The sequence below is a fragment of the Meleagris gallopavo genome, chromosome 32, assembly GCF_905368555.1.
Source record: "Meleagris gallopavo chromosome 32, MGAL_WU_HG_1.1, whole genome shotgun sequence".
In the NCBI taxonomy this organism is placed as follows: domain Eukaryota; kingdom Metazoa; phylum Chordata; class Aves; order Galliformes; family Phasianidae; genus Meleagris; species Meleagris gallopavo.
This window is the reverse complement of record NC_139436.1, coordinates 466,978-485,284: the sequence shown is the minus strand read 5'-3', so window position 1 is coordinate 485,284 and position 18,307 is coordinate 466,978. Positions and strand designations below refer to the sequence as shown.

The 18,307-nt window shown below is 61.1% G+C and overlaps 2 protein-coding genes across 2 annotated transcripts; one reads left to right on the top strand and one right to left on the bottom strand.

Annotated features, from left to right (window-relative positions):
- Positions 1 to 929: 929 nt before the first annotated feature.
- LOC146542086 (uncharacterized) lies at positions 930 to 5,749 on the bottom strand. The gene is made up of 3 exons (XM_085214580.1): positions 5,521 to 5,749; positions 3,694 to 4,364; positions 930 to 1,367 (listed from the first exon to the last, which is right to left on the bottom strand). The coding sequence occupies exons 1-3, from the start codon at positions 5,747 to 5,749 to the stop codon at positions 930 to 932; spliced, it is 1,338 nt and encodes a 445-aa protein (XP_085070706.1).
- A 607-nt stretch (positions 5,750 to 6,356) lies between these two features.
- On the top strand, positions 6,357 to 8,884 carry SPATC1 (spermatogenesis and centriole associated 1). The gene is made up of 4 exons (XM_085214579.1): positions 6,357 to 6,362; positions 6,721 to 7,090; positions 8,140 to 8,273; positions 8,537 to 8,884. The coding sequence occupies exons 1-4, from the start codon at positions 6,357 to 6,359 to the stop codon at positions 8,855 to 8,857; spliced, it is 831 nt and encodes a 276-aa protein (XP_085070705.1). The 3' UTR covers positions 8,858 to 8,884.
- The last annotated feature ends 9,423 nt before the right edge of the window (positions 8,885 to 18,307 follow it).

The following is an 18,307-nucleotide window of genomic DNA, read 5'->3' as shown; positions in this document are numbered from 1 at the left end:
TGTGAATAAGCCCAGCTTCCTCCCCCCCCCCCAAATACTGGATGGCTGAATGCTGGAAGCACTTTGACGCAGAGCCCCCCCCAAAGAAAGCAGTGAAAAGCCCCCCCCAAAGCTCCCCCCAGATTTTGAATGGTTGAACACTGGAAGTACTTTGACCCGCCCCCCCAGAAGCCCCCCCAGCCGCCCCCCAATGTTGGATGGCTGAATACTGGAAGCACTTTGACCCGGAGCCCCCCCCAGTTCCCCCCTCCCGCACGTAGCCCCCATTGTGCCGGGGGGGTCCTGCAGTACAGCCCCCCCCCGCCCCCCACCCCCCGGCTCCGGTTCTGCTGTTAATAAAACTCCATTTAGTTCAGTCCCAAGGCTTCTGTGTGCCCCCCCCGGGTCGGCAGCCCCCCCCCCTTCCCCGCTGCTGTCCTCAGTGGCCCAACCGTGGGGGGGGGAACAGAGGTGGAGGGGGGTCCCGGTGCCCCATGCCCTGCTCAGGGAGGAAGAAGGAGACCCCCCCCCACCCCCCCAGTTCCCCAACAGAGGAAGAAGACCCCCCCCCCGCCCCCCCCGATCCTCTCTCCCATCAAATCAGCCCCCCCTCACCTCCCAGCCCAGGAACAGCTGAATGGAACCGAGGTATGGGGGGGGTGGGGGTGGGGGGGTCACCACCGGCCCTTTATTCAGCGCCGTTCTCCCCCCTCCTCCCCTCCGTGCCCCCCCCCGGTGCCCCCCCCCGTCTTCATCCCACATTTTGGAAGAAAGAGGAGACCCTCCCTCCCCCCCCCCGTCCTCATCCTTCAGTGGGGAAGGTGGAGGAGACCCCCCTGCCCCCCTCCCCCCCCCCCATCCTCCCCCCCCAGCAAAGCAGCCCCCCCCCCCCGCACCCCCCCCGGCAACAGCCGCACGGCATCCAAGGGGGTTGGTCACCGGCTCTTTATTCAGCGCCGTTCTCCCCCCTCCTCCTCTCCGTGCCCCCCCCCGCACCCCCCCCCCCGGTGCCCCCCACCGCCGCAGCAGCAGCAGCAGCAGCAGCGGCACCTTCCTCCCCCCGCGGGGGGGGCACAGCGCTGCCCGTCCCTCTCGGCGCGCGCGGCGTCGCGCTGCGCCCGCAGCTCGAAGCTTTTGGTGATGAGCTGCACCGCGTTCAGAGCCTGGCACTGGCGGGGGGGGGCGCGGGGGCTCTGCCGGCGGGGCTGCCGGTGGTGCTGGGGGCAGCGCTCCGGGGGGGGCCGAACGCCGCCCCCCATCTCCGCTCCTTCGCCGCTCCTCGTGGCGATGCGGTGCTCGCGGTGACGCCGTGGGGCGACGCAGGCGCAGCCGTGCGGGTGTGCGGGGCACGGCTGGGGGTCGGCGTGGCACGGCAGGGCCGGGGGGGGCTGTGGGGAGACGGGGTGGTGAGGGGGGGCGCGGGCCGGAAGGGAGGAAGAAGGAGACCCCCCCCCCCCCCCCCCGTCTGTCCTGCCCCTCCTCCCCCCGTGGGGGCTCACGTGCCAAATTTCACGTGTCACCACGTGCCGTGTCCTGTGTGCTGCCATGTGCCACCAGGTGCCACCATGTGCCACCACGTGCTGTGTCCTGTGTGCCATGTGCCATCATGTGCCACCACGTGCTGTGTCCTGTGTGCCATGTGCCACCACGTGCCGTGTCCTGTGTGCCATGTGCCACCATGTGCCACCACGTGCCGTGTCCTGTGTGCCATGTGCCACCATGTGCCACCACGTGCTGTGTCCTGTGTGCCATGTGCCACCATGTGCCACCACGTGCCGTGTCCTGTGTGCCATGTGCCACCATGTGCCACCACGTGCCGTGTCCTGTGTGCCATGTGCCACCATGTGCCACCATGTGCCACCACGTGCCGTGTCCTGTGTGCCATGTGCCGCCAGGTGCCACCATGTGCCACCATGTGCTGTGTCCTGTGTGCCATGTGCCGCCACGTGCCACATTATTTGCTATGTGCCACCACGTGCCGTGTCCTGTGTGCCACGTGCCATGCAGTGTCACAGGCCATGTCCCACGTGCCTCGCACTCTGTGCCCGGTGCCACGTGCCTCCTTGTGATGTGCCGTGTTGTGATGTGCCATGTTGTGATGTGCCACCTTATGTGCCATGTTGTGATGTGCCGTGTTGTGATGTGCCACGTTATGTGCCATGTTGCGATGTGCCATGTTGTGATGTGCCGTGTTGTGATGTGCCGTGTTGTGATGTGCCATGTTGTGATGTGCCGTGTTGTGATGTGCCACGTTATGTGCCATGTTGTGATGTGCCATGTTGTGATGTGCCATGTTGTGATGTGCCGTGTTGTGATGTGCCACGTTATGTGCCATGTTGTGATGTGCCATGTTGTGATGTGCCATGTTGTGATGTGCCACCTTATGTGCCATGTTGTGATGTGCCGTGTTGTGATGTGCCACGTTATGTGCCATGTTGTGTTGTGCCATGTTGTAATGTGCCACGTTATGTGCCATGTGCCATGTTATGATGTGCCATGTTGTGATGTGCCATGTTGTGATGTGCCACCTTATGTGCCATGTTGTGATGTGCCGTGTTGTGATGTGCCACGTTATGTGCCATGTTGCGATGTGCCATGTTGTGATGTGCCGTGTTGTGATGTGCCGTGTTGTGATGTGCCATGTTGTGATGTGCCATGTTGTGATGTGCCATGTTGCGATGTGCCGTGTTGTGATGTGCCGTGTTGTGATGTGCCATGTTGCGATGTGCCGTGTTGGGATGTGCCGTGTTGTGATGTGCCATGTTGCGATGTGCCGTGTTGCGATGTGCCGTGTTGTGATGTGCCATGTTGCGATGTGCCGTGTTGTGATGTGCCATGTTGCGATGTGCCGTGTTGTGATGTGCCGTGTTGCGATGTGCCGTGTTGCGATGTGCCGTGTTGTGATGTGCCGTGTTGTGATGTGCCGTGTTGTGATGTGCCGTGTTGTGATGTGCCGTGTTGTGATGTGCCATGTTGTGATGTGCCATGTTATGATGTGCCACGTTATGTGCCATGTTGTGATGTGCCGTGTTGTGATGTGCCGTGTTGTGATGTGCCGTGTTGTGATGTGCCGTGTTGTGATGTGCCGTGTTGTGATGTGCCGTGTTGTGATGTGCCATGTTGCGATGTGCCGTGTTGTGATGTGCCGTGTTGTGATGTGCCGTGTTGTGATGTGCCGTGTTGTGATGTGCCGTGTTGTGATGTGCCACGTTATGTGCCATGTTGTGATGTGCCATGTTGTGATGTGCCATGTTATGATGTGCCATGTTGTGATGTGCCATGTTGTGATGTGCCATGTTGTGATGTGCCGTGTTGTGATGTGCCACATTATGTGCCATGTTGTGATGTGCCGTGTTGTGATGTGCCATGTTGTGATGTGCCACATTATGTGCCATGTTGTGATGTGCCGTGTTGTGATGTGCCATGTTGTAATGTGCCACGTTATGTGCCATGTTGTGATGTGCCATGTTGCGATGTGCCACGTTATGTGCCATGTGCCATGTTATGATGTGCCATGTTATGATGTGCCATGTTGTGATGTGCCACCTTATGTGCCATGTTATGATGTGCCATGTTGTGATGTGCCACGTTATGTGCCATGTTGCGATGTGCCACGTTATGTGCCATGTGCCACTTATTATTTGCCACGTGCCACGTTATGATGCGCCCCGTGCCACCCCTCGGCCCCCCGCCCGGCCGCCGCCCGGTCCCCACCTGCTGTCCCCCGCGGTGCGTCGCTCCCGCGGCTGCGGCCAGGCTGAGCGCGGCGGGGCCGCAGGCGCAGGGCTCGGTGCCGGGGGGGTGCCGGCGGCGCTGCCGTTCGTCGCGCTGCTCCAACCCGGCGGCTCGGGCCGCTCCGTGCTCGGCGCAGATCGCGCGGTCCCCGCGCCGCTCCCAGCGCCCGGCGCCGCTCAGCACCCGGACGGCCGCGCAGCAGCCCCGCACGGCGCGCCACTCCGCCCCGCGCTCCGGCAGCCCGGCTCCGCGCCCGCGGCCGCTCCTCTCGGCGGCGGCTCTGGCGGCGCCCTCGTCGCCGTCGCCGTCGCCGTCGCTGTCGCCGTCGCCGTCGGTAGCGGCCGGGCTCGGGGTTCGCGCCTGGCGGTGGCTCAGGAATTCCTCCAGCGTCCGCGCGGCCAACCCGGCGGCGATGAACGAGCGATCGATGGCGGCGTCCGGCGCGGCGCCGCCGATGTGACACGAGGCCAAGACGGAGCCCAGCGCCTCGGCCACGTCCGGCGGCTCGGAACCGTCCGGCGGCGGCGGTCGGCGGCTCTCGACGGCCGCGGTGCGGGGCTGCGGCGCGGGGCCGCGGCTCTGGGAATCCCGGGGCTGCGAGGGGCTCCGCCGCGCCGTGCAGCGGCACCCGGCGGGCGACGGCGGGATTCCTGCGGGGGGCGAGCGGGGGGGTCTCAACGCCGGGACGCCCCGCCGGGGTCGCCGGGTTGGGGACACCCCGATGGGACGCCCAGCTGCAGTCGCTGCGCCGGAGGCGCTCCGTCGGGGGCGTCCCGTCGGGTTGGGCCGCCGCGCCGGGACACCTGGCTGGGGACACCCCGCCGGGTCGCCGTACTGGGGGCGATGTGTCGGGGACGTTCCGTCGGGGACAGCCCAACGGGGACACCGCACCGGGACGCCCCACTGGGGTCACTGCACGGGGGGCACCGCGCTGGGACGCCCTGCCGGGGAGGATCTGCAGGGAACGCTCCCTTAGGGGCCCTCCGCTGGGGGCACTGATAGGAGCACGGTGCCCAAAGCCCCCTGTGGTCTGAGACTGGGGGTCCGCACCCCAACACCCCCACCCCGATGTTCTCATCCCAATCTCACCCCGATGTCCCCTCTGCCATTGCCCACAATCCCAGTGCCCCCATCCCAATGCCTCCGCCCCCTTAATCCCACCCCCACCGCCCCCACCTCCACTGTCCCCCACCCCGATGTCCCCAACCCTCCATGCCCCCCTCCCAGTGTCCCCACTGCCATTGGCCCCCATCCCATTGCCCTCGCCCCCGTTACCCCCACCCCATTGCCCCCCCCACCCAGTCCCCCACCCCAATGCCCTCACCCCATTACTCCCACCCCATTACTCCCACCCCATTACCCCCACCCCATTGCCCCCATTCCTATGCCTCACCTCCTTTACCCCCACGCCATTGCTCCCCACCCCCACCCCCACTCCCCCCGCCCCGCTCCCCCCTACCCCATTACCCCCCCCCGTTACCCCCACCCCACGGCCCCCCGCCGCCCCCCGTGCCCACCCCCATCACGGTGTCCATAGGGCTGCCTTCCAGGCCACAGCGCCATGACGCCGCGACGCCCGGAACGTCCCCTCACTGTGACACCCCGCTCGGAACCCCCTCCCCGAACCTCCAGGAGGGGGGCGATGGCGGCCTCGGGTGGGGGGAGACCCCCGGGGGGGCACGCGGCCGCCGTGCTGCGATGCTACGACCTCCTGCACGAGGAGATCCAGGCTCTGCTGGCCGAGAACGAGGAGCTGGCACGCACCGTGGCCGCCATCCGGCACCACCGCCGCTGCCCCCTGCTCACCTCCACCCCCCAGGGCCCCCCCGGCTCGTTGCCGTTCGGCAGCACGGCCTGGAGCTCCGACGCTCTGCCCGGCGCCGACGGGACGTCGACGTGGCGCAGCGGTTCTGGCGGCGGCACGTGGACGGTGCTGAGGCCGCACAGCAGCTCCGACATCGTGTCCGGGAGGGTGCCGGCACGCAGCGGCAATGAGAGTAAGGGGGGGCTGGGACCCCTTTCCACCCCACCCCATCCCACCCCATCCCATCCCATCCCATCCCATCCCATCCCATCCCACCCCATCCCATCCCATCCCATTTTATTTCCTTCCTGTCCCCATCCTCATCATATTCCAATCCTAATTCCAATCCCATCTGAATCCCCAAAACCCATCCCAACCACAATCCCACCCCATCCCATCCAAATCCCAATCCCTATCCCACGCCATTCCCATCCCATTTCAACCCCAATCCCACTTTATCCCCATCCCATCCCATCCCATCCCACCCCATCCCAATTCAATTCCAATCCAATATCAATCCCATCCCAATCCAATCATAATCCCAATCCCCCCTTCCCCATCCCAATCTACCACCACCCCAATCCCAATCTCAATCCCAATCCCATCCCACCCCACCCTGATCCCAATCTCATTCCAGTCCACCCCCACACCACCCCATCCCAATCCCAAACCCGATTTCATCCCCATCCCATCCCAGTCCCACCCATCCCGGTCCAATCCTAATCCCAATTCTGTCCCATCCTATCCTAATCCCATCACCAACTCATTCCAGTTCCAATCCCAATCAATCCCAATTCAAATCCCATCCCAATCCCAGTCCCAATCCCATACCATTGCAATGCCTGTCCTGTCCCCATCCTACTGAATCCCATCCCATCCCATTCCTAGTCCCAATCCCAATCCCAATCCCAATCCCATCCTTTCCCATGCAAACCACAACCCTATTCCATCCCACAGCAATCCCAGTGACATCCCACTCTCAATCTCAATCTCAATCCCATCCTAACCCCAATCCCATCCTAACCCCAATCCCAACCCCAATCCCAATCCCAACCCCAATCCCAATCCCAATCCCAATCCCAATCCCAATCTCATTTTACTCCAGCCCCTCCACCGCCCAACCCCAACCCTAATTCCCCCAATCTCAATCCCAATCCCACTCCATCGTACTCCATCCCAATCCCACCCCCCGCCCCCCCAAGCTCTTCCCCCACATCACTGTTCTCCCCCCCCCAGGTGCCCCCGCCGCGCTCCCCGCGCTGCCCCCTGCGGCCCCCCCCCACGCACGAACTTCGTGCCCCCCCGAGTGGCTCCGCGGCGCCGCGACCCCCCCGCTGTCCCCCGACTCCCGCACGGCCGATGCCGCGCCGCCCGCGGAGCAGCAGCACCCGCTGGACCTGCGGCTGCCGGAGGCGCGGCGCCGGGACCCCAGCCGGGAACCGAGCCTCAGTGCGGACCGGGAGCCGACCGGAGACCCGGACCGCGACCCGACCCCGGATCCGACCCGGGAGCCGAACCGCGATGCGGACCAGGACTCCTCCTCAGAGGCAGCGTCGGGCCCCGGGCACCGCGGTACGAGGGTTCGGGGCGGCCCCCGTGGGTTCTGGGTCCCGGTGTCCCCGTGGGTTCTGGGTCCCGGTGTCCCCGTGGGTTCTGGGTCCCGGTGTCCCCGTGGGTTCGGTCCCGGTGTCCCCGTGGGTTCTGGGTCCCGGTGTCCCTGTGGGTTCTGGGTCCCGGTGTCCCCGTGGGTTCTGGGTCCCGGTGTCCCGTGGGTTCTGGGTCCCGGTGTCCCCGTGGGTTTGGTCCCGGTGTCCCCGTGGGTTCTGGGTCCCGGTGTCCCCGTGGGTTTGGGTCCCGGTGTCCCCGTGGGTTCTGGGTCCCGGTGTCCCCGTGGGTTTGGGTCCCGGTGTCCCCGTGGGTTTGGTCCCGGTGTCCCCGTGGGTTTGGGTCCCGGTGTCCCCGTGGGTTCGGGGCGGCCCCTGCGGGTTCGGTCCCAGTGTCCCCCTGGGTTTGGGGTGGTCCCGGTATCCCCCTGTCCCCATGTCACACCCCCACCCCATCCGTGTCCCCACATCACACCCCTCATGATCCCCACCCATGGAACCCACTGACACGTGGGGACAGAGGGAGGGAGTGACGGTGACAGAAGGACAAAGGATGGCATTGGGGTGACAGAGGGACAAGGGATGGGGTCATGGTGACAGAGGGATGGGGTTGGGTGGCAGGGGGATGAGGGATGGGTTTGGGGCCACAGTGACAGAGGGACAAGAGATGGGGTTGGGGTGGGGACAGAGGGAGACAAGGTCAGGGTGACAGAGGGACAAGTGACGGGGTCAGGGGAACAGAAGGATGCGGGGGGGGGTCACGGGGCCGGAAGGGAGGGTTTGGGGTGACAGTAACAGAGGGAGGAGGGACAGGGTCAGGGGGCAGAGGGGTGGGGGGGGAGTGGCAGGGGGACGGAAGGACGGGGTTGGGATGATGGGGACGGAGGGACGGAGTCGGGTTGGGGTCACGGCGACAGAGGGACAAGAGACGGGGCTGGGGTGGGGACAGAGGGACGGCTTCGGGGTGACAGAGGGCCGGGGGGCCGGGGTTGGAGTGACGGAGGGTCCACCCCACAGAGCGGCGGCAGTGGGAGCGCCTGGTGGGGGAGGTGGCCTTCCAGCTGGACCGGCGCATCCTCGGCCACGTCTTCCCCGAGCGGACGCGGCTCTACGGCTTCACCGTCAGCAACATCCCCCAGAAGATCCTGGGGGTGTGTGGGGTGTGTGGGGTGGGATTGGGGTGGGGTGGGGTGGGGTGGGATGGGATGGGGTGGGGTGGGGTGGGATGGGGATAGGATTCATGGAACAGGATTGGGATGGGGATAAGGAGGGGGATGGGATTGGGACTGGGACTGGGATTGTGATGGGGTGGGGATGGAGATGGGGTGTGATTGATGGAACGGGGCCGGTCTGGGCCCTCCACCGACGTCCCTCTCTCCTTCCTACCCCCGCCCCGCACCCCCCATCCCTGCAGTCGGTGCTCAACCCCACGTCCAGCTCCTTTGATGAGCAGCGCTGCGCCGCGCTGAGCCACCGCTACGTCACGCTGATGGAGCGCCTGAAGCTGCTGGGGTACAACCCTGCCGTGCACCCCGCCGTGGCCGAGTCACTGATCAACACCTACGGCATCCTCTGCGAGCTGCCCGAGCCCCCCGGCCCCCCGCCCAGCCCCGCTCTGCTGCGGCACGCGATGCTGGCCGTGGTGCCCCCCATGCTGAGGGCCGACGCGTTGGTGCTGCTGGAGTGCCTGCGGGAATTGGCGCGGGAAGATGGGAAACCTCTCTTCCTGGCCTGAGCCATTAAAGTGCAGCCGTGCAGTGCAGCTGTGGGTGCGGTGCCCTCAGGGGTGCGGCGTGGGCGGAACTGCAGCGCTGCTGGGGTGATGCAGGGCAGCCACGGATGTGGTGACAACAGGGACGCAGGGCTCCAGGGATGCAGTGCAGGCAGGGATGAAGGGCAGCCAGAGATGCAGGGGTGCAGAGCGGCCAGGGACGCAATTCAGCCAGGGATGCAGGGATGCAGGGATGCAGGGATGCAGTGCAGCCAGGGACACAGGGCTGCAGGGCTCCAGGGATACAAGGATGCAGGGAGGGCTGTGCACTGCATGGGTGCGATGCTGCTGCACCGCAGTGCTGTGGGGTCGGCGCTGGTGGTGGCGTGTGCTGATGTGGGGCTGGGGGTCACGCGTGGGGGGGGGGAGGCTGAGATGATAACCTGTGTGGGTGCACGCTGAGGAAAGCATCAGGTGGCTCTGTTCTGTTCTGGGCAGATCACAGCTGCAGCAGATGAGCGGTGGGGTCAAACAGCTGCAGACACAGAGGTACAGAATTTCAGCTACAGAAACCACTTCCCTGTGTGTCTGCTGAATTCTTGGCTACTTTAAGCCAGAGTTCTTGTAAAACTCATATCCACGGCAAGGCGGTGCTCGGTTACTTTGGTCTTTTCATAGAATCACAGAACCCCAGCACGGCCTGGGTCGCAAAGGCCCACAGCGCTCATCAGTTCCAACCCCTGCTGTGTGCAGGTCGCCAACCAGCAGCCCAGGCTGCCCAGAGCCACATCCAGCCTGGCCTCGGATGCCTGCAGGGGTGGGATGAGCATCCACAGCCTCCTTGGGCAACCTGTGCCACTGCCTCACCACCCTCTGCATGAAAAACTGCCTCCTCACATCCAACCCAAACCTCCCCTGGCTCACTTTAAAGCCATTCCCCTTGTCCTGTCACCACCCACCCTCACAAACAGCCGTTCCCCTCCTGTTTATCCGCTCCCTCCAAGCGCTGAAGGCCGCAATCAGGTCTCCCTGCAGCCTTTTTTTCTCTTCTCTTCTCTTCTCTTCTCTTCTCTTCTCTTCTCTTCTCTTCTCTTCTCTTCTCTTCTCTCTCTTCTCTTCTCTTCTCTTCTCTTCTCTTCTCTTCTCTTCTCTTCTCTTCTCTTCTCTTCTCTTCTCTTCTCTTCTCTTCTCTTCTCTTCTCTCCTCTCCTCTCTCTCCTCCTCTCCTCTCCCCTCTCCCCTCCCCTCCCCTCCCTCCCCTCCCCTCCCCTCCCCTCCCCTCCCTCCCCTCCCTCCTCTCCTCTCCTCTCCTCTCCTCTCCTCTCCTCTCCTTTCCTCTCCTCTCCTCTCCTCTCCTCTCCTCTCCTCTCCTCTCTCTCCTCTCCTCTCCTCTCCTCTCCTCTCCTCTCCTCTCCTCTCCTCTCCTCTCCTCTCCTCTCCTCTCCTCTCCTCTCCTCCCTGCCAAACCAGCCCAGTTCCCTCAGCCTTTCCTCACAGCAGAGCTGCTCCAGCCCTCCGAGCATCTCAGTGGCCTCTGCCCATCTTAGTGATGCTCCTCTGGACTCATTTTCGTGCAGAGCAGAGGAGGCAGCACATTTTCTTCCGACTTTACAATCTGCGCACCTTCCCTGGTGCCACAGCACTGCTTTGTGCAAATGAAATACACATTAGGGGTTAAAATGCGACTTTTGTACTGAGCTCAGGGCTGCTGAAAGGAGCGATGAGCTCCGGGCAGGGGATGCTCCCCAGCCTTTTTCTGACCATACCCGGCCAGGACCCGCGGCTGCTTTCTCTCCATCGCGTCTCGATGTTCCGCCGCCGAAGCCGAAGCTGAAGCTGAAGTCGACGCCGTGCCGGCTGCCGGTCGGCCGTGTGCTAAAGGCGGCGGAGCGGCAGCAGAAGCTTCACTCCTCGCGCCGCATCCGTGCCTGTGCCCAGGGCTCGGCAGCAGCCGAACGCGGGTCAAAGAAGCGGAGCCCCAGGCTGGTCCTCATCTCAGCCCCGCTCATCATCACGACGTGGGGTCTCCCCGCAGTCAGACTTCAGAAGTTCCTCGCAGTAATTACGGACGTGGAGAACCTTCAGGACCCGTCAGCAAAGAGACTGAATTCTTCAGCGCCGGCAGCTGCTCTGCGTGCAGCACGGAGCGGTGCGGGCGCCGGCTGCCCATCACTGCTCCTCCACACCCAGCTGGGCCGAAAACTGGAAAAAGCAGCTGAGCGGCTTCAGGGCAAAGGGGAGCAAGCTGTGTTTACCCGCTTTAACCCGGGTATATTCGTGTTTGTGAATGTGCACAGATAAAGTGTCTGCAACGGATCGAACCCAGGAGTGGCAGGAAGGGTTCATCACCACTGACAAGCAGCACTCACGGCTTCTCTCCCACTGTAGCAGAACAGGGATCTGAAATGCCAGTGCCAGGGATGGAGGAAGACGTTACAGGCTGGAGCAGCTGCCAGAGAGGCTGTGGATCCCCGTCCATCCCTGGAGGTGTTCAAGGCCAGCAAGGATGGGGCCCTGGGCAGCCTGGGCTGCTGTGAGATGGGGAGGTTGGTGGCCCTGCCTGTGGGGGGTTGGAGCTTCGTGATCCTTGGGGTCCCTTCCAACACAGGCCATTCTGTGATTCTGTTACAGCATCACAGCATCACAGCATCACAGCATCACAGCATCACAGCATCACCCAGGCTGGAAAAGACCTACAAGATCACCCAGTCCAACCTCCCCCACATCCACCTCCCCCAGTAGTTCTCACGAATCCGTGTCCCTCAGCACAACACCCAAACGTCCCTTGAACACCTCCAGCTCACGTCGGCTCTCTCTGTTCACGGCTGCTTTGCGGAGATGCTGCGTTTCTGTTCCCTACGCACCGGCAGTGGTCACAGAGGGGCTGAGCCTGTCGGAGGGGCCAGGAGCTCCAGGAGGAGCTCAGTGGTGAGCAGTGATGGGACGGGGCCAGCAGAGCCCAGCAGAGCCCAGCAGAGCCCAGCAGAGCCCAGCAGAGCCCAGCAGAGCCCAGCAGAGCCCAGCAGAGCAGCTGGCGGAGCCAGGAGCTCTGAGCCAGACGGGAAGGCGGTGCTCAGGACGAGGGCAGGGACGGTGGTCAGGCTGGCTGATGTGAACCCAGCGGAGCGGTGCTGCTACACGGCGGGAGGAGGGGACGCCATTCAGAGGGACCTCAGCGGGCTCGGAAGGTGGGCTGAGCCTGTGAGGTTCAACACAGCAAGGCCTCGTTGGGCATCCGCGGTCCTCGGGCTGCCTGCTCCAGAGCCTCGGCACCTGTGTGAAAAACTCCCTCCTCTCTTCCAGCCTAAACCTCCCCTGGCTCGGTTTGAAACCGCTCCTCCCTGTCCTATCAAGAAGGGGTAATAAATACTAAAGCAGATTTCCTAAAGCACAAACAGAAACCTCTCTGCAGTGCAGCAGAAGAGCCTCCAAACAAGAAGGGATTCCAGCTCCAAGAGAAGTGAAACAGTTGCATAAGTTACTGACAGCGGTGCCACAAATAAAACCAGCGCCTTCTCGGTTACTGCCCCTGCGTCCCTGCAGGCAGCCGAGGCCAGGCTGGACGTGGCTCTGGGCACCTGGGCTGCTGGTTGGCGACCTGCACACAGCAGGGGTTGGAAGTGATGAGCGCTGCGGGCCTTTTAACCCAGGCCGTTCTGTGACTCCATGATTTTCTTCCAGTCCGTTGTGATTTCCAAAGCAGGAGGACGAGCGCCGAGGCGCAGACACGCCGGAGGCAGGTGCCGGTTTCCTCCCGGTGTATTTTGGCAGGGCTGCTCCGTGGGTAACGCCAAGCAAAGCCTGGAAGGGAGGGGAGCAATGCAGCCCTGGCGCGCACTGCCATCTCTCGGCGTGCTTCTGCCCGTTCTGGCCGGTGGTGCCACCCAACTGCTTTGCAGGGTCACTGCATGGACTGGCTCAGGAAGCAACTCCAAATGTGAAGGCACCTAAAAGGAGAGCGATACTGCCGAGACTGAAGGTGCAGTGTCAGGTAGGTGGGCGTAAATGCCAGGAAGAAGTGATGCAGCTAAAAGCAGGATGCGATGCGGGACGCAGGAACACTGAGCGTCTTTATTGCGCAGCGCCCAAGGAAGGGCACTGACTTTTTTTGTGAGCTGCTGGACAAAAACACGCTGTATGCAGTTAGATGCGCAGGAAAACATAGCCTATTCATTTTGTAGTCACTTATTCATATTTTTATTGGCACAGATGGTGAGATGGAAATGTGGATCTCCACCAAGGAGACCAAAACATGCACACACCAGAGCCAGCAGGAGAGAAAAGCATTATACTGAGTCAGCAGTCAAATCTCATCCAAGTCCTGCCTTAAGAATGGAAGAGAGCTGAATTACTGAGCCCTGAATCTCTTTCTTTCGAGCCCCAGACCGCTTTAATCACAAGTGCGCGCAGCAGTTCCATCTCAGTGCGCTCTCCAGCAGCCGTCTCCATCTGACTGCACACAGCGGTGCTGAGCACCGAGCGCAGCCTGGTGGGTGGCCAGCCGGAGATGCAGCTCCAGACAGCATTCAGGACGGGGAGCAAAGGGCAGATGGAAAGCAGAGCCCTTCCTCCCAGCTGGGTTTGTTGTTGCTGCCACGGAATCCTAGAATGGCCTGGGTTGAAAACCATCACGGTGCTCATTGAGTTCCAACCCCCTGCTGTGTGCAGGGTCACAAACCAGCAGCCCGGGCTGCCCATGGAGCTCATGGGGTGCACAGGGATCCACAGGGTGCCACCGGGATCCATAGACCTGCTAAGGATGCATAGGTTCCCTTAAGGCACCCTGTGGATCCATAGGTCACCTTTGGGTGTGATTGGGATCCACAGGGTGCCATAGGGATCCACTGAATGCCATAAGGATCCCTAGGGATGCCATAGGAACCCATAGAATCACAGAACCCCAGCACGGCCTGGGTCGCAAAGGCCCACAGCGCTCATCAGTTCCAACCCCTGCTGTGTGCAGGTCGCCAACCAGCAGCCCAGGCTGCCCAGAGCCACATCCAGCCTGGCCTCGGATGCCTGCAGGGATGGGATGAGCATCCACAGCCTCCTTGGGCAACCTGTGCCAGGCCCAAGCCTGGCTTTAACGTACTTGCAAACAGGCTACTGCTGTATAGCTTTATTTTGTTTTATTCAGCCACTCTGTCTTCAGTTCTGCTCCTCCTGCTGCAGGGTGCGAGGCAATGCCACCTGCATGGCCAGCGGGCAGGGACGGAGCTCCCTGAAGGCCGGCGCTCTTGGAGGAGGCAGATCCGTCGTGGCTTTGATTCTCTAACAGTGTAGAACGTGATTTGGTTACTTAAACCTTTAGGACGATCCGTCTTTCAGGAAACCAAAATAATCTGTCAGGAAAACTTGTGAGGTCCAAATAAGGGCGATACGTTTGCTTAGCGGGCAGGTTTAAGGCAGAGTCGATTTAACAAGCGTTGGTGACAGGAGCCAACCGCCCGCGCTCACAGGCGGGTTTTGGAGGGCGGTGGGCGTCAGTGCAGCCTGGGGTGCAGTGCAGACCCTCAGTAACCCAGACAAAGCGCAGCTGACCGGCACAGATCGCAGAGGAGCCTCACCAGCCACCCCAGTGCAAGCATGCAGGGCAGCTGGGGGAGCAGCGCTCCTTTCTGGAGGTTCGGGATCGAAGCGCTGAACGAAGATGACCGTAAGAAAGGCAGCTTCCATTCCGAGGCTGGGGCTCAGCCCTGTGTGTCGCCGACACGGCGCAGCAGCACAGGCCATCCCGGCTCGTCCAACTCCCTGCAGTTCCAACCGTGCTCCTGGGAGCGTCGCCCGGAGGCTCTTCAGCCTGATTACAACAGGAGGGCTCCGAGCAGACGGATCGCATTTCTGGGGGTCTGCGAGGCTCCTTCATTACCACACCGCAGCGGCGACATCGCCGGCGTCTTTCCAATCAGTAATTAGTAATAATCAGTTTTACAATAATACATTTGTTCAAGGAGAGCACTTTTAATTCTGCGAGTTGGTTGTGTTTGTTTTTCCTTATTATTTCCAAGATAATAGTGGTTGTTTAAGGGAAACCTCAGCTTATGCGCCCGTCTGTGCCTTTGGTTTGCTCTTCTAATTGTAACGCACTGCCTCACTCTGCGATGCCTCCGGATAACTGCTTTTGCCACTGATGTCTCCAGCAGGGCTCTTCTGTGCTGTAACGGCCTCCGAACAAAGAGCCAACAGGAGGGAAACGTTCGCTGCCCCACATTGCTGATAACCGCAGGAAATGACCCGATGGGGACCAAGCAAGGAGTCAGAGAGGAGCAGCCCTCAGCTCAGGAGCTGCAGCTGCCGCAGCCGTGGGACTTCAGAGCTGCAGCAGAATGGAGGAGCCGTGCAGGGGGACCCGCGCAGCTGGGAGGTGGCCCAGGTGAACCCGGCGAGGTCCAGCAAGGCCAAGCGCAGGGTGCGGCGTTGGGTCGGGGCAAACCCAGGTGGTACAGACTGGGGGAAGAGCTGCTGGAGGGCAGCCCTGCGGAGGGGGACCTGGGGTCCTGGTGGACGAGGAGCTGGATGTGAGCAGAGGGCTGGAGCAGCTCTGCTGTGAGGAAAGGCTGAGGGACCTGGGCTGGTTCGGCTGGGAGAAGAGAAGAGAAGAGAAGAGAAGAGAAGAGAAGAGAAGAGAAGAGAAGAGAAGAGAAGAGAAGAGAAGAGAAGAGAAGAGAAGAGAAGAGAAGAGAAGAGAAGAGAAGAGAAGAGAAGAGAAGAGAAGAGAAGAGAAGAGAAGAGAAGAGAAGAGAAGAGAAGAGAAGAGAAGAGAAGAGAAGAGAAGGCTGCAGGGAGACCTGATTGCGGCCTTCAGTGCTTGGAGGGAGCGGATAAACAGGAGGGGAACGGCTGTTTGTGAGGGTGGGTGGTGACAGGACAAGGGGAATGGCTTTAAAGTGAGCCAGGGGAGGTTTGGGTTGGATGTGAGGAGGCAGTTTTTCATGCAGAGGGTGGTGAGGCAGTGGCACAGGTTGCCCAAGGAGGCTGTGGATGCTCATCCCATCCCTGCAGGCATCCGAGGCCAGGCTGGATGTGGCTCTGGGCAGCCTGGGCTGCTGGTTGGCGACCTGCACACAGCAGGGGTTGGAACTGATGAGCGCTGTGGGCCTTTGCGACCCAGGCCGTGCTGGGGTTCTGTGATTCTATGGGTCCCTGTGGCACCCCATGCACCCTCAGGGCATCCCTATAAATCCCAATGGTACCCTGTGGATCCCAGTCATGCCCTATGGATTCTTAAGACACCCTATGGATCCCTGTGGCACTCTACGGATCCTTAAGGCAGTGCTTTGGGGTCCCTATGGCACCCTATGGATCCCTATGGCACCCTATCGATCCTTATGGCAGTGCTATGGGTCCCTATGGCACCCTATGGATCCCTATGGCACCCTATGGATCCTTATGGCAGTGCTATGGGTCCCTATGGCACCCTATGGCACCCTATGGATCCTTATGGCAATGCTATGGATCCTTATGGCACCCTGTGGATCCCTGTGGCACTCTATGGATCCCTATGGCACCCAAAGGTGACCTATGGATCTGCAGGGTGTCTTAAGGGAACCTATGCATCCTTAGCACTGTCTATGGATCCCTATGGCACCCTATGGATCCCTATGGCACCCTGTGGGTTTTTATGGCACCCTATAGATCCTTATGGCACCCTGTGGATCCTTATGTCACCCTATGGATCCCTATGGCACCCTATGGATCCCTATGACACCCTGTGGGTTTTTATGGCACCCTGTGGATCCCTATGACACCCTGTGGATCCTTATGTCACCCTATGGATCTCTATGGCACCCCATGGGTTCTTATGGCACCCTATGTGTTCTCTGTGCAGCCTGGGCTGCAGGTTGGCGACCTGCACACAGCAGGGGTTGGAACTGATGAGCGCTGTGCTCTTTGCAGCCCAGGCCGTGCTGGGATTCTACGACGATCCGACGATTCTGTGATCCCAAGCTTCAGTGTGGCATTCCCTGCTCAGTCACGCAGAAGAGCTCAGAAGCAGAGAAAACAGGCACACCTTCAGTGTGACGCTGTAAAGCAAAACCCATAACAGTCACCCTGGTTTTACGCATAGGAAAAGTAAAAAGTAGAGAAGTGAAGGTAAAAACGAGAAGGCAGCATTAAGACACGTGAAGGCAAAAAGCAAAAAAAAGTCGCACATCCTTCATTTCTAAGCGTGCTGTACCACAGCTGCAGCAGCGGCGCGGAGGTAACTTCAGTCAGGGAAGGAAAGCTTTCCCTACAGTTTCAGCTCTGCTCAGAGGACACAAAGAGGAGCCTGCAGGGGACGCAGCCCTGCGTGGCCTTGGGCACAGCCTGCCTGCAGCAGGGCAGCGGAGCTCAGCTCAAGGGGAAAAGCGGCCGAGTCCGAGCTGAGGAGGAAAGTGGGGGGGGGAGGGACAGAGCTCCGGGCGGGCACAGAACCACGGGGTCACAGCACGGCCCGGGTTGGGAAGGACCACAGTGACCACGGAGCTCAACCTGCTGTGCACAGCTCAACAAGCAGCAGCACAGGCTGCCCAGAGAACACACAGGGTGCCATGGGGATCCATAGGGTGCCATAAGGATCCACAGGGTGCCATAGGGATCCACAGGGTGCCATGGGGATCCACGGGGTGCCATGGGGATCCATAGAGTGCCATAAGGATCCATAGGGATCCACAGGGTGCCATAGGGATCCACAGGGTGCCATGGGGATCCACGGGGTGCCATAGGGATCCACAGGGTGCCATGGGGATCCATAGGGTGCCATAGGGATCCATAGGGTGCTATAAGGATCCATAGGCTGCCATGGGGATCCATAGGGTGCCATAGGGATCCATAGGGTGCCATAGGGATCCACAGGGTGCCATAGAGATCTACAGGGTGCCATAAGGATTTACAGGGTGCCATAAGGATCCACAGGGTGCCATAAGGATCCATAGGGTGCCATAAGGATTTACAGGGTGCCATAAGGATCCATCGGGTGCCATAAGGATCCATAGGGTGCCACAGGCATCCATACGGTGCCTTCTCTTCTCAAGCGTTTGCTATCACTGCAGGCAGCACCGCACATCTCTGCCCTCTTGTGAGCTGTGATGGGCCGCAGGTTGGACACAGCTGAATTTGAGCTCTGCACGGCATTGGGTGCCTCCAAAGACCTTTTAAACAAAACAATTCTATGGCTTCCTTCTTAAGTGATACTCTGATAACAGCAACGACCCCCAGCTTCTCCTGCTCCCATCCATGCAGTCCTTTCTCAGGGAATGGTGGATGGTTGCACGGGATGATCTTGCAGGTCTTTTCCAACCTCGGTGATTCTGTGAGTCTGCGAGTCTATGAACCCAGTGATTTGTGCTTTGAACAGCTGCATTCAGCAAGCAGGCTGTAAGAATTTTACAGAATGCAGCAAAGCCTTTCCTTCGCAGTGTGTTAACCACAAGAGCGGACCAAGCACTCTGCACACAGGACAGCACAGCAAGCACACCTGCCTCGTGAGGTT

What these genes read in the sequence shown, in the direction of transcription:
- LOC146542086 (XM_085214580.1), bottom strand. Translation starts at nt 5,749, where the DNA reads ATGGGGTGGGGTGGAAAGGGGTCCCAGCCCCCCCTTACTCTCATTGCC. An exon ending in GGGGGCCCTGGGGGGTGGAG is followed by an intron (nt 4,365 to 5,520) that starts GTGAGCAGGGGG and finishes CGCCCCCCGCAG; the next exon opens with GAATCCCGCCGTCGCCCGCC. An exon ending in CGCACCGCGGGGGACAGCAG is followed by an intron (nt 1,368 to 3,693) that starts GTGGGGACCGGG and finishes GTCTCCCCACAG; the next exon opens with CCCCCCCCGGCCCTGCCGTG.
- SPATC1 (XM_085214579.1), top strand. An exon ending in GTCGGGCCCCGGGCACCGCG is followed by an intron (nt 7,091 to 8,139) that starts GTACGAGGGTTC and finishes TCCACCCCACAG; the next exon opens with AGCGGCGGCAGTGGGAGCGC. An exon ending in TCCCCCAGAAGATCCTGGGG is followed by an intron (nt 8,274 to 8,536) that starts GTGTGTGGGGTG and finishes CCATCCCTGCAG; the next exon opens with TCGGTGCTCAACCCCACGTC.